A 13,865-nucleotide genomic window follows, 5' to 3' on the forward strand; every position below is an offset into this window, starting at 1 on the left:
ATTACTGTAGTTTTTTGGTAGGTTTTGGAATCAACAAATACAAATACTCCAAATGCAAACTTGAACGTTTGCTCCAAAGGCTCCATGGAGTAGAATGGAGGGGAGTAGGTAAAACCTAGAGGCCTACTCGAGGTGAATAGTCTAATAAGAAACACTTGTGTAAAGCCTGTACTCAAGGTGGTTGTACAGTTAGTGAAACTAGTTAACAAGAAGTAAGTTCTACCTTTCAAAAATGCACAAAAGTAAAACTTGATTGCCTGCATCAAAACTAGTGCTTATTAGGAAGGGAGATAAAAGTAACCTGAGAACTGCCAACCAGAAACCTGCTTTAAAAATGCTATTGTGCACTGCAAATTTATATTACCTATTCTCAGAAGGAGAATTTTATTTTATTAATTTATTCAAGTTTAGAATTTTTAGGATGTAAAAAACCATTGGTCATTTTGTAAATCATCTCTATGCCTAATAATGCTTGTTGTCTTAAAACATTTTGTCTGATAAGAAATACGGCTGTATTTATGTTCCTGTTACCATTTTCTTAATTGTTTTGGGTTTGTTTTTGTAGGTCCTTTTCTTCTCTTGTGTTTCCCCCTTAGAGAAGTTCCTTTAGCACTTGCTGTAGAGCTGGTTTGGTGGTGCTGAATTCTCTTAGCTTTTGCTTGTCTGTAAAGCTTTTGATTTCTCCATCGAATCTGAATGAGATCCTTGCCGGGTAGAGTAATCTTCGTTTTAGGTTCTTCCCTTTCATCACTTTAAGTATATCATATACTCCCTTCTGGCTTGTAGAGTTTCTGCTGAGAAATCAGCTGTTAACCTTATGGGAGTTCCCTTGTATGTTATTTGTCATTTGTCTCTTGTTGCTTTTAACAGTTTTTCTTTGTCTTTAGTTTTTGTCAATTTGATTACTATGTGTCTCTGCGTGTTTCTCCTTGGGTTTATCCTGTTTGGGACTCTCTGCGCTTCCTGGACTTGGGTGGCTATTTCCTTTCCCATGTTAGGGAAGTTTTCGACTGTAATCTCTTCAAATATTTTCTCGGGTCCTTTCTCTCACTCTTCTCCTTCTGTGACCCCTATAGTGCGAATGTTGGTGCGTTTAATGTTGTCCCAGAGGTCTCTTAGGCTGTCTTCATTTCTTTTCATTTTTTTTTCTTTATTCTGTTCTATGGCAGTAAATTCCACCATTCTGTCTTCCAGGTCACTTATCCATTCTTCTGCCTCAGTTTTTCTGCTATTGATTCCTTCTAGTGTATTTTTCATTTCAGTTATTGTATTGTTCATCTGTTTGTTTGTTCTTTAATTCTTCTAGGTGTTTGTTCTTTAATTCTTCTATTCTTTGTTAACCATTTCTTGCATCTTCTGAATCATTGCTTCCATATTTTTCCAGGTCCTGGATCATCTTCACTATCATTATTCTGAATTCTTTTTCTGGAAGGTTGCCTGCCTCCACTTCATTTATTTGTTTTTGGGGGACTTTATCTTATTCCTTCATCTGGTACATAGTCCTCTACCTTTTCATTTTTTTATCTTTCTGTGAATGTGGTTTTCATTCCCCGGGCTGCAGGATTGTAGTTCTTGCTTCTGTTGTCTGCCTTCTGGTGAATGAGGCTCTCAAACAGGCTTGTGCAAGTTTCCTGATTGGAGGGACTAGTGGTGGGTAGAGCTGGGTGTTGCTCTGGTGGACAGAGCTCATTAAAATCTTAATCTGCTTGTCTCCTGATTGGTTGGGCTGAGTTCCTTCTCTGTCGGTTGTTTGGCCTGAGGCGACCCAGCACTGGAGCCTACAGGCCCTTTGGTGGGGCTAATGGCGGACTCTGGCAGGGTTCCCACCAAGGAGTACTTCCCAGAACCTCTGCTGCCAGTGTCCTTGTCCCTTTGGTGAGCCACAGCCACCCCCCACCTCTGCAGAAGACCCTCCAACACTAGCAGGTAGGTCTGGTTCAGTCTCCTATGGGTTCACTCCTTCATCCCTCTGGGCCCTGATGCACACACTACTTTCTGTGTGTCCTCCAAGAGTGGAGTCTCTGTTTTCCCTAGACCTGTAGAAGTTCTGCAATCAAATCCTGCTAGCCTTCAAAGTCTGATTCTCTGGGAATTCCTCCTCCAGTTGCCGGACCCCCAGCTTGGGAAACCTGACGTGGGGCTCAGAACCTTCACTCCAGTGGGTGGACTTCTCTGATATAATTGTTCTCCAGTTTGTGAGTCACCCACCCAGTGGTTATGGGATTTGATTTTATTGTGATTTCACCCCTCCTACCGTCTCATTGCAGCTTCTTCTTTGTCTTTGGATGTGGGATATCTTTTTTAGTGAGTTCCAGTGTCTTCCTGTTGACGATTGTTCAGCAGTTATTTGTGATTACGGTGCTCTCGCAAGAGGGAGTGAGCACATGTCCTTCTACTGATATATTTAGTTTTAAAGACAATTTTTAGAGCAGTTTTAGGTTCACAGCAAAATTAAGAAGGAGATACAAATGTTTCCCATAAACCCCCTGCCCTGCACACATGAGTAGCCTCTTCCATTATCAACATCCTCAAGCAAAGTGGTACATTTGTTATAACTGATGAACCTACATTTCCACATCATAATCACCCAAAGTCCATAGTTTACCGTAGGGTTCACTCTTGGTGTTGTGTATTCTGTGGATTTGCACAAATGTATAATGACTATATCCATCATTCTAGTATCATACAAAGTAGTTTTAATAACTTAAAAATCCTCATGCTCTGCCTATTCATCTCTCTCTCACCCTCTTCCCCCACAACCCCTGGCATTTTTACTTTCTCCGTAATTTTGCCTTTTCCAGAATATAGTTGGAATCATACAATATGTAGCCTTTTCAGATTGTCTTCTTTCACTTAGTAACATACATTTAAGGTTTTCCATATCTTTCATGGCTTGATAGCTCATTATTTTTAGTGCCAAATATTATTCCATTATCTGGTTGTACCACCATTGATTTATGCATTCACCTATTTTAGGACGTCTTGGTTGCCTCCAAGTTTTGGCAGTTTTGGACAAAGTTGCTATTAGCATCCATGTGTGAGTTTTGTGTAGATGTACGTTTTCAGCTTCTTTGGGTACATACTAAGGAGTGAAATTCCTGGATCCTATGGTAACAGTATGTTTAGTTTTTTACAAAATTGCCAAATTGTCCGGTTTTCCAAAGCGGTGTACCATTTTGCATTCCCATCAGCAATGAAAGAGAGTTCCTGTTATTGCACATCCTCTTCAGCATTTGATGTTGTCAGTATTCCAGATTTTGGCCATACTAATAAATGTGTCCTGGTATCTCATTGTGGTTTTAATTTGCATTTCCCTTGTAACATATGGTGTGGAGCATATTTTCATATGCTCATTTACCATCTGTATATCTTCTCTGGTGAGGTATCTGTCAAGACCTTTGGCTCATTTTTTGTTGGGTTGGTTGTCTTATTGCTGCCTTTTAAGAGTTCTATGTAAATTTTCGATAACAATCCTTTATCAGCTGTGCCTTAGCAAATATTTTCTCTCAGTCTGTGGCTTGTCTTTAATTCTCTTATCTTCCACAGAGCAGAAGCTTTTAATTTTAATGAAGTCCAACTTACCCATTATTTCTTTCATAGATTATGTCTTTGGTGTTGTATCTAAAACGTCATACCGAAGGTCAGATAGGTTTTTTCCTATGTTATCTTCTAGGAGTTATGTAGTTTTGTGTTTACACAAATTGATCTATGACCCATTTTTAGTTAATTTTTGTAAAAAGTGTAACATCTGTGTCTAGATTCATTTTCTTGCATGTAGGTGTCTAGTTGTTCCAACATCATTTGTTGAAAAGACTGTCTTTGCTCCATTGTATTGCTTTTGCTCTTTTGTCAAAGGTCAGTTGGCTATATTTACAGAGGTCTATTTCTGGGATCCTTATTCTGTTGTATTGATCTGTTTGTCTATCTTTCTCCACATTGTTTTGATCATTTTAGCTTTATAGTAAATCTTGAAGTCCCGGTACTTTCAGCCCTCCCATTTTGTTCTTCAGTATTGTGTTGACTATGCTAGATATTTTGCCTTTCCATATAAATTTTAAAAATCAGTTTGTTGGTATCCACAAAATCCCAAATTCGATTGGGATTGCATTGAATCTATAGACTACATTGGGAAAACTGACATCTTGACAATATAGTGTCTAACTATCCGTGAACATGAAATATCTCTCCATTTATTTAGTTCTTTGATTTCATCATCAGCGTTTTTTAGTTTTACTCCTGTAGATCTTGTACATATTCAGTAGACTTATACCTAAGTATTTCATTTTTTTGGATGCTAATGTAAATGGTATTGTGTTTCAATTTCAAATTCCAGTTAGTTTTTGCTGGTATATAGGAAATAAATTGACTTTTGTATATTAGCAATGTATCCTGCAACCTTGCTATAATCATTTCTTAGTTCCAGAAGATTTTTTGTCAATGCTTTTGGATTTTCTACATAGGTGATTATGTTATCTATGGATGGATAGTTTTATTTCTTCCTTCCCAGTCTGTATACCTTTTATTTCATATTTTTGTCTTACTTCATTAGCTAGAACTTCAGTACAATGTTGAAAAACAGTAGTGAGAGGTGACAGCCTGGCCTTGTTCCTAATCTGAGTGGGAAAGATTTGAGTTTCTCACCATTAAGTACCATATTACCTATAGAATTTTTGGTAGGTATTATCAAGTTAACCATGTTCCCATCTATTTCTGTTAGTGAACCAAACTTGGGTACACTTGCCTGTGTGCAGTAAAGTCAATCTGCTGATACTGGGTTTTTGTGAAGAAAAGTACAGTATTTATTGCAAAGCGCCCAATGTGGGGCAAGCAAGGAGAATGGGCAGCTCATGCTCAAAAGACCTGAACTCCCCATTGGCCTTTAGGGCTTTTAAAGACAGTGTGTGGGAGAGGGTTGCAGAGTACATGATCAGCTTGTGCTCTGGCTGGTTGATGGTGACATAACAGGGTGATGTTTCTAAAATCTCGATCATCAACTTTCTGGTTCCAGCTAGTCTGGGGTCTACATGCTGGTTGTCAGCATGCAGTTAACTTCTTCCACCTGGTGGGTTTTTTTTAGTATCTGCAAAACAACTTAAGGATATGGCTCTAAATATTATCTATGGCTCTTGTGGAGGAGCTAAGTATCCTCATGATGTTTTATGGCTAATTAATATTATTTTGTCTTGCTTGGTGGTTTTCCTTTGTTCCTGTATTTTCTCACTTCTTTAATTAAAGTTGCTCTTTGGAACTCGGCAAAGGCCTAAGAGGCTAAACCTTCTTCTACAAACAAAAGGCAGGGGACACAGTGGGGTGTCTGTGTCTGAGAAGGCCTCTCAGGGTCCTGCTCAGTTTCATTCTAGTTTACTGAGAGTTTTTGTCATGAATGGGTGTTGGATTTTGTCACATGCTTTTTATGCATCTATTTATATGATGATGTGGTTTTTCTTTTTTAGCCTATTGATATGATGGATTTATCAATTGGTTTTTGAATGTTGAACCAGCCTTGCACACTTGGGATAAATAGCACTTAGTCATGGTGTAGAATTCTTTTTACTACACTCTCTTTCTTCTCATATCTATTTTCATGAAATACCTTTTTCCATCGCTTCAATTTCAGTCTGTGTCTTTAGCCCTGAAATGAATCTCTTATAGACAGCGTATTGTGGGCTCTTGTTTTATTATCCAATCTGCCACTCTATGCTTTTTGATTGGAATGTTTAGTGCATTGACATTTAAGGTAATTTTTGATGATTGCCATTTTAAACCTTGTTTTCCAGTTGATTTTATATTTCTGTTTTGTTCCTTTCTTTTAGTTTTTCTTTCCTTTTATGGTTTGATAATCTTCTTTTGTATTATGCTTGTGTTCTTTTTGGGTTTTGTGAATCTATTTTATGTTTTTGATTTGTGGTTAGTGTTTTTCAAGTGTATTAACCCATTACTATACCTACTTGCTTTAGACTTGTAGTCATATAGGCTCAAACACATTTTTAAAAAATTCTCCATTTTCTTACACCCCTCCTCAACATTTTATTATTTTGATGCACTGTTTTACATCTTCATGTTTATCCTTTTGCTATTCATTGTAGTTTCATCACGTTCAAATTTTTTTATCTTTATTTTTAAAATTTATGTACTGGCTTTTTAAAGTGATTTGCTTTCCAACTGTGATTTTCTCTTTCCTATAGATTCTTGCTTCTTTTCTGTTTACATAAGTCCTTTCAATAGTTCTTTTGGGTTACATGTAGTATTGCTGTATTCCTTTAGTTTTTGCTTATCTGAGAAATTCTTTATCTCTCCTTCTAGTCTAAATGCTAATCTTGCTGGATAGAGTATCCTAGGTTGCAGGTTTTTCCCTTCTAGGGCTTTGAATATATCTTGCCACTCCCCTCTGGTCTGTGTTTCTGTAGAGAAATCAGATGATAGCCTTATGGGGGTTCCCTTGTAACTGACTCTTTGTTTTTCTCTTGCTGCCTTTAGAATCCTCTCTTTAACTATAACTTTTGCCATTTTAATTATAATATATCTTGGTGTAGGTCTATTTGGGTTCATGTTTTTTGGGACCCTCTGTACTTCTTGTACCTAGATATAATTTCCTTCTTTAGATTTGGGAAGTTTTCAGCCAATTTATTTGTAACTTCTTCAAATACATTTTCAATCCTCTTTTCTCTTTCTTCTCCTTCTGGGATCCCTATTAAGTGTAAATTTGTTTGCTTTATATTATCCCATAGGTCTTGTATGTTGCTTTCACTTTGTTTGTTTTTTTTTTTCATTTGTCTTTCTGTCTGTTGTTCTGACTGGGTGATTTCCATTCTAATCTTCCAAATCACTTATTCGTTCTTCTGAATTATGTAGTTTGGTATTTATTGCTTTAGCTCAGCAAATTAGTTTTCTAATTTTAATTGGCTCCTCTTTATAGTTTCTAGTTCCTTGTTACAGTGGTCTGCATTTCTGTTAATAGCCTTTCTTTATTCCTTCAGTATTTTTATTACATCCTTTTTGAACTCAGGATCTGGTAGACTGGAGAGATCTGTTTAATTGTTTTTTCATTCAGGGGATTTCTCTTGTTCTTTTAATTGGAAGTGGTTCCTCTGATTCTTCATTTTATATTTCTGTGACTCTACGAATTTAGGAGAAACAGTTATCTACTGTGGTCTTGAAGGGCTGTTTTTATGTGGGACCCTCCCTGTCTAGCCTGTGTGAGTCTAATATTTTTGGTTAGAGGGCTGTTTTTAGTATGGATGCCTTCCTTGGCTTTCCTCAGTGTGTGCTGCCTGTTATCCTCTTGATGTGGGGTGTGGCTGGTGTTGGGGTGATCAGAGCCTGCACTGGATGTTGAGCGGGGCCTCCGTTTTGCTCTGTGGTTTACACAGCCCTGTTGCGGGTAGGGTCTGTTCCCCAACTGTTGGAGTAGAAGCTTCCTGATCCGTTTCTAAGCTGTGGTGTGAGGTAGGTGGGACTGAAACACTTCCACTGGAAGAAGAGCCACTGAGTGTTCCTCCACAGGAGCTGTCTATTGGGAAGTGCGCTCTGTGGTCTAGCCCATTACCTGTTGTGTGGGCTCACAAAGTATACTGTTGTTGGCACTGCCCTTGGCCCTGCCTCAGCCTTGAGAATGCAAGCAATCAGCCCAGATGTCTCTCAGGCGCTGTGCTCACCAGTCCACCAGCATAGATATGCTGGCACAGATCCACTGAAATCAGGCACTGGGACCAGCCGAGACTTATGGAGTCAAGCCACACCTCGACCCTGCCTCTGTGTGTTCTGGAAGCTGCTAATGCTGGATCCACCCAGCCACAGGAGTACCAGTAGTCTGCTCGAATGTTCCGTAGGCACTGAGCTTACAAAGGAGATGATGGCATAAAACCTCAAAAGCCACCAGGACACTGCTCAAATTTCAGCCCCGCTTCGAAAGTTGTGCGGTTCCTGGGGATCAGCACAGATTTCAGCCTTGCCTCTGAGTGTGGACAGCCCATGGTGCTTGTGTACTCCCAGAGCTCACAGAGGCAGAGCTGTGCCCACTGCAAGCATGTTTTGGTGGGGCTCCACCCTTCCCTTCTTGCACACACTAACAATGGGGCTTCAATGGGAGACTTGGGCTCTGTCCTGCGTACCCCCAGTTGCAGCCTAAGGCACACTCCAGCCCCTTCAGGCTGAAATAGGTAATTATGTTCCATCTTTTGTGTGTGTGTGTAAGTCTTTTATCTCTGTCTGTCTCTTTTCTGGTCAGTTTAGCTAAAGGATTGTCAATTTTCTTGATCTCTTTAGAGAATCAAATTTTAGTTTAATTGATTTTCTATATTTTTCTCTTTTCTATGTCATTAATTTCTGCTCAAACCTTTATTATCTCTTTCTTTCTTTTTGCTTCAGCTTCAGGTTGTTCTTTTATTCTGTGACTTAAGGTGAATGGTTAGGTTAGTGATTTCATATATTCTTTTTTAATATAGCTGCTCGTAGGTATAAATTTCCCTCTCTGCTCTGCTTAGGCTTCATCTCAGAAGTTTTGATGTGTTGTATTTTACATTGTTCTACACTTGTTGAACGATGTTGTGAACACTGTTCATTGTATGAATGGCATTGTAGCATACACTGTTCTACAATATTCTTGTTTTTTTCTTTCACCCATTTGTTATTTAGTCAAGGGTATATATTATATATATATATGTGTGTGTGTGTGTATATATATATATATATATACACAAACTCACATATGTATAAAATTTGTTACATTAGCCTTTCTGCTTCTGATTTGTGGTTCTCTTCCTTTGTTCTTGTGGACTCAGGTTGCCATTTGGTGTCATTTTCTTCCTCCAGTGTAACCTTGTTCCCATACACCTTCTTTGTGTTATTATTTTCAAATATATTATATATCCCATATTACAATTATATACATATTACTTTTTACATTGCTTTTTTAACCAGTTAAGATTGGAGAGGAAATATGCAATTATACTGTCTTTTATAATTATCTACGTTAATTACTTTTCCTTGTAATCTTTTTTTTGTGTGTGTAGATTCATATTACTCTCTTTCAGCCTGAAGAACTTAAGTATTTTTTGAAAGGGAGCTCTGCTAGCAACACATTCTGTCAGTTTTTGTTATCTGGAAACATCTTTATTTCACCTCCTTTTTTTTTTTTTTTTTTGCGGTACGCGGGCCTCTCACTGTTGTGGCCTCTCCAGTTGCGGAGCACAGGCTCCGGACGCGCAGGCTCAGCGGCCATGGCTCACGGGCCCAGCCACTCCGCGGCATGCGGGATCTTCCTGGACCGGGGCACGAACCCGTGTCCCTTGCATCGGCAGGCAGACTCTCAACCACTCCGCCACCAGGGAAGCCCTCACCTCCATTTTTGAAAGATAATTTTGATGAACTTTGATTCTTGGTTAACAGGGTTGTTGTTTTTTTTCCGAGTACATTAAGTATGTCATTCCACTACCTTTTGGCTTCATTGTCTTTGGTAAGAAAGTCAGCTATTAATCTTATTGGGGCTCCCTTGTATACAATGAATCATTTTCCTCTTGCTGCTTTCAATATATTTTTTTTTGATTTTAGCATTTTTACCTTGATGTGTCTGGGAGTAGGTTTCTTTGATTTTATCCTACATGGAGTTTATTGAGGTTCTTAGATGTATAAATAATGCTTTTCAAAAAATTTAGAACATTTTCAACCAATATTTCTGAGTGTTTTTCTCCTCCTTTCTCTCCTTTCCTTCCAGTACTCTCAAGATGCACATGTTGGTGTGATTAATAGTATCCCACTTTTCTTTGAGACTGTTCACTTTTCTTCAGTTTTTCCTGCACAGTTGTGATTATCTTCTCCTTGTTTTCCATTATCAGTATCTTACATCCTCAAAATTTCTTTATTAAATAAATCCATATTAATATTTCTGAGGCATTGCTTACACATATTATTTCCCAACTTGAAAGCTTCCAGTGACTCTCCCTTGTCTATACTGCAAATCAGTTTTATAGATTGCCATTGTATGGCTCATCATACCTCATCAGCCTTTTTGTACTCTTCTTCGACATTAATCTTTTAATCTGCCCAATTTGGCTTATCCATTATTCTCTCAACATACTAGGCACATTCTGCCTTCATGTCTTTTCTTATGCTCTCCTAGCCAACTTCTATCTTTTAATGTTTAATCTAGCTTCTAGGAAGTCTTCTGTGAAAATCTAGGTAAGTCTGTTGTAAAAGGAAGCCACAGTTTTATTCTCAACTCCTACAACACTTCATGTCTATCACTTGTTTATGGTACCGCGTGTTGTCATTTTCAAAAATTGTTTTGTTCAGTTTAGTAAATTTTAAGCTTTTTGGTAGTTAGTTATTTCTTTGCATCTTCCCACTTAATACAGTACTCTGAACATAAGGAAAAGCAATAAATGCAGTTGTTGATAATGTTTTATGCAACATGACATTTAAGCATATTTCAATTACTGACAGGCAATGAATATAATCAAAACAGAAAAGCTTTACCCCCAAATTAATTATTAGAGTTGGAAATTGAAGTAAAACATTAATTAATTAAACAATTACTCTTTTCTACTAAAATCAGTGCATGATAGTGGTGTTTATTGATTGAAAAATAGTAGTTGGTCCCATATATATAAACAACTGCAAATATACTGTTTTGGTCAACTAATGGTTTGGCGATTATTAGAGAAGCTCTGGATAGAAAAAACATCAACTGAGAAGAATGGGTCTCTTTGCTGATTCTGTCATTTCCTTCAGTTCTCTCTATTTCCATTCTTTATCAAAACTAGTAATCACCAACTAGATGTTCCTCACCTCTAAGACCACTGTTCAGAGTGAGTCCCTGAGCCAAAGTTGTCTCTTTGTAATGATCTATATTTAATATCAGCAATTGTTTTTCATATATAATACAGTTAATGTCAGCACTTCTTTTTCACATATAATATAGATACTTTTAATCCTATTTCACAATGTGAATGATACTGACCAGTATTTTATTATTGGGTTGCCTCTTTAGTTGACATAAAAGAAAGAGAAGGCAATTTCAGAAAGCATGCCATGGAGCAGATAAGGTGTATTCTATGCTGATAGCCCGTTAAGCAAATTGGATAAAATTGTCCTGACATCCTAGTTGGATTTGGCTTTGCCATTCTGAAATTTTAACTTATATGCATGTAAACATCTATCTACATAATAGGTTTCTGTGTCTATAAACAGCTATGGCAATACAAGAATAAATAGGGTACTTATTAAAATAACAAACAAACATATCTTGAAAAACAGATGAATTTTATCAAAATGAGATGTAGAATTATAAGTAAAATCATAACTAGAAAGATAAGTATGTTATAGGCAGAAGCAGCTTTATTTCCATTTTCAACTCTTCTTGATCTTTCATTTAGACTCTTATGGAGTCTAAACAACATAATCCTTCCCTTATAAGAAACTATTATTTTTGTTTTATGCAAATAGAGGACATCATTAAAATTTTAAAAAATCATGAAATATACCATCAGTGTTCATTGTCTAATGGACTTTCCTTTAAATAAATTTGATGAAAATGCAAAGATTTTCATAAGTTTTAAATGGCAAATCTTTCTGCATAAGAAAGGGATTTGCTTGTTTTATAGGTAAAATTTTCAGCCTAGTATGGATTTTCATTATACATTTCATTATGCAGATAAGTATGTATGTGTATGTCTTCAATTCTGAAGTTGTTTATCTTGAAACTTAAATAATTAAGATAACTTTATATGATACTATATTTATACATGGAGAATGTGAAGCAATACAAATATGTTTACAAATAACTTTATTGTTTATATAACAGTCAATTATTAGGGTTCAACAAATTGTTTATAAATTTAACAAATATGTTAGGATGCGTAGAAATGTGTTTATTGTATTATGAAAAACACATAATTACATTTAAAAATATTCCTTTAATTAAGCTTTTAAAATTCTCATGGGTTAGTAGAATTTAAATCATATTTAATAAAGTCCTTTTTCTTTCTTTAGGAAAAACTCAAAGAGAAGGAAGAAAATCTGAATCTTGCAAACCAATTCTTAAAGTAGAATACAAAACCTGTAGAAACAGGTATGCATTTTTACTTTGAGAGTTATGGGAAAATATGTAAGAAACAGAGACAAGAAATTCAGATAACCTTTAATGTTTATATATTGTTTAAAGTTTTACATAATTATATTAACTGGCTGAATCTTCTTCATTGATAATAACAGATTTCTTATTGTTCAAGTGGCAAATGTATTATGTCAACGTTATTATAAATAGCAAATCAGTTATTTTAAAATTTATATGAATATTCAGATGAGTATTATATACATTAATTTTAACAATATAGGGCTTTTGGGCCATGCAATTACAAGCAGCAGTCATTCAACATTATTAAACAGCAGAAGCTATGTACCTGTTGGTATTACACATGAATTAAATACATAACCAAGTCTCTGTACTTTAGGATCTTACATTCTGAAGTTGGAAAGACTATAGTTAGTTGTGAAGGTAAACATTTATGTATATTGCCATAATACAATAGTGCTAAATTTTAAGATACAGAAAATTAAATAAAAAATAATATTTAATAGAAATTTATCTTGTATATACAGCAGCCATATCCTATGCATCAGCAATGTTTATACTTACAGTAATTATTAGTGGCAATACTCTCATCCAGAATTACCATAATTACAAATCTTGCCTAGACCTTAGTTTTATTTTAAGTCTAAATTGGATAATTCTACTTTATATTACTTAAATGTTCACACTAGAATATTTTCCTGTTGTCATAGGTGCATTTAATGTTTGCTTATAGCTGCTCTTCTCAAGGTATAGTAGATAGATGGATCAATACCTCTTTAGTTCAGCCTAATGTTACTATGTATGACTAGTAAAAATCATCATGATTTTATTACTATTGTAACTAAAGTATTAAAACACTTAAAATTTAATCATTATGGATGAAAATATTTTACATATATTCTTTTCCTTCTTAAATCAGTGTTTATAACTTAAACTTTGCTTGAGTCTTCAGGCTCAATGTTATTTACATCCATTGTTATACAGTGTCACACTTAAAGGACTATTGAAGCAGTTGACCACTTCACACTTATTAACTGTTCCTAGCAGCTTGTGGTTTCTTTTTTTTCTTTTCTTTTCATGTATGTATTTGTTTTTGAAAGTTTTCCTCTATCCTTCAGTTTTGGGCTTTTGGGACTTCTAATTTCCATTGTGTTTATCCACTAGTATCTAGTCTTTTATTTGCTATAGACTAAGAAATTTGAAACCCTAGTTTGTAAAATGAGAATGAAGAGGTTCATGTGAAGGCGTGAGAGGTTTTTCCCTGATAAAGTACATGATCCATGGACTTTATGACATGTATTTTGTTATATATAAATGTATTTTTTATGAGGTGCTCAACAATATGTAGCTTAATTCAATTAAAACAAAATGTATTAAGTTATTACTGCATAATGTGCATTGAGCAATTTGTTTGGCACACTGAAATAGAAATTACCGCCTGCTTTTGAACCTGTTATGGTCTAGTACCAGAAGTAAGCCCATAAACTCGTGGTTTCTATACAACATGTAAGGTGCTTTTATAGAGACATACTATGAGAGCACAGCAAAAGGACAGCTAACCTTGCCTAAAGGGAGTAGGGAGGACAACAGTGAAGAGAGAAATCACTGAAATTCATCTTAGGAAAGGAGATGCCTGAGATGGGATTTAAGGGATGGAAGATAGGATGGTGCCAGATGAAGGGAGAAAAGGGTAAACATGAAGAAAATGTACTTCAGAAATCAAGAATTCAAGGCAAGGCAGTTTAAAATAATGATTAAGATCATTGCGGCACTATTTACAATAGCTAGGACATGG

The 13,865-nt window shown here is 36.1% G+C and overlaps 1 protein-coding gene across 7 annotated transcripts in view; it reads left to right on the forward strand.

Annotated features, from left to right (window-relative positions):
- The window catches only part of STXBP5L (syntaxin binding protein 5L), a 364,746-nt gene that overhangs the window by 170,194 nt on the left and 180,687 nt on the right, over nucleotides 1–13,865 (forward strand). For all 7 annotated transcript variants that reach the window (XM_060298126.1, XM_060298127.1, XM_060298125.1 and 4 more), the window contains one exon: nucleotides 11,989–12,067. In XM_060298126.1, the coding sequence (XP_060154109.1) occupies nucleotides 11,989–12,067 (79 nt within the window). The remainder of the gene's footprint in view (nucleotides 1–11,988; nucleotides 12,068–13,865) is intronic.

This window comes from Globicephala melas, chromosome 4, assembly GCF_963455315.2.
Source record: "Globicephala melas chromosome 4, mGloMel1.2, whole genome shotgun sequence".
Taxonomy (NCBI): domain Eukaryota; kingdom Metazoa; phylum Chordata; class Mammalia; order Artiodactyla; family Delphinidae; genus Globicephala; species Globicephala melas.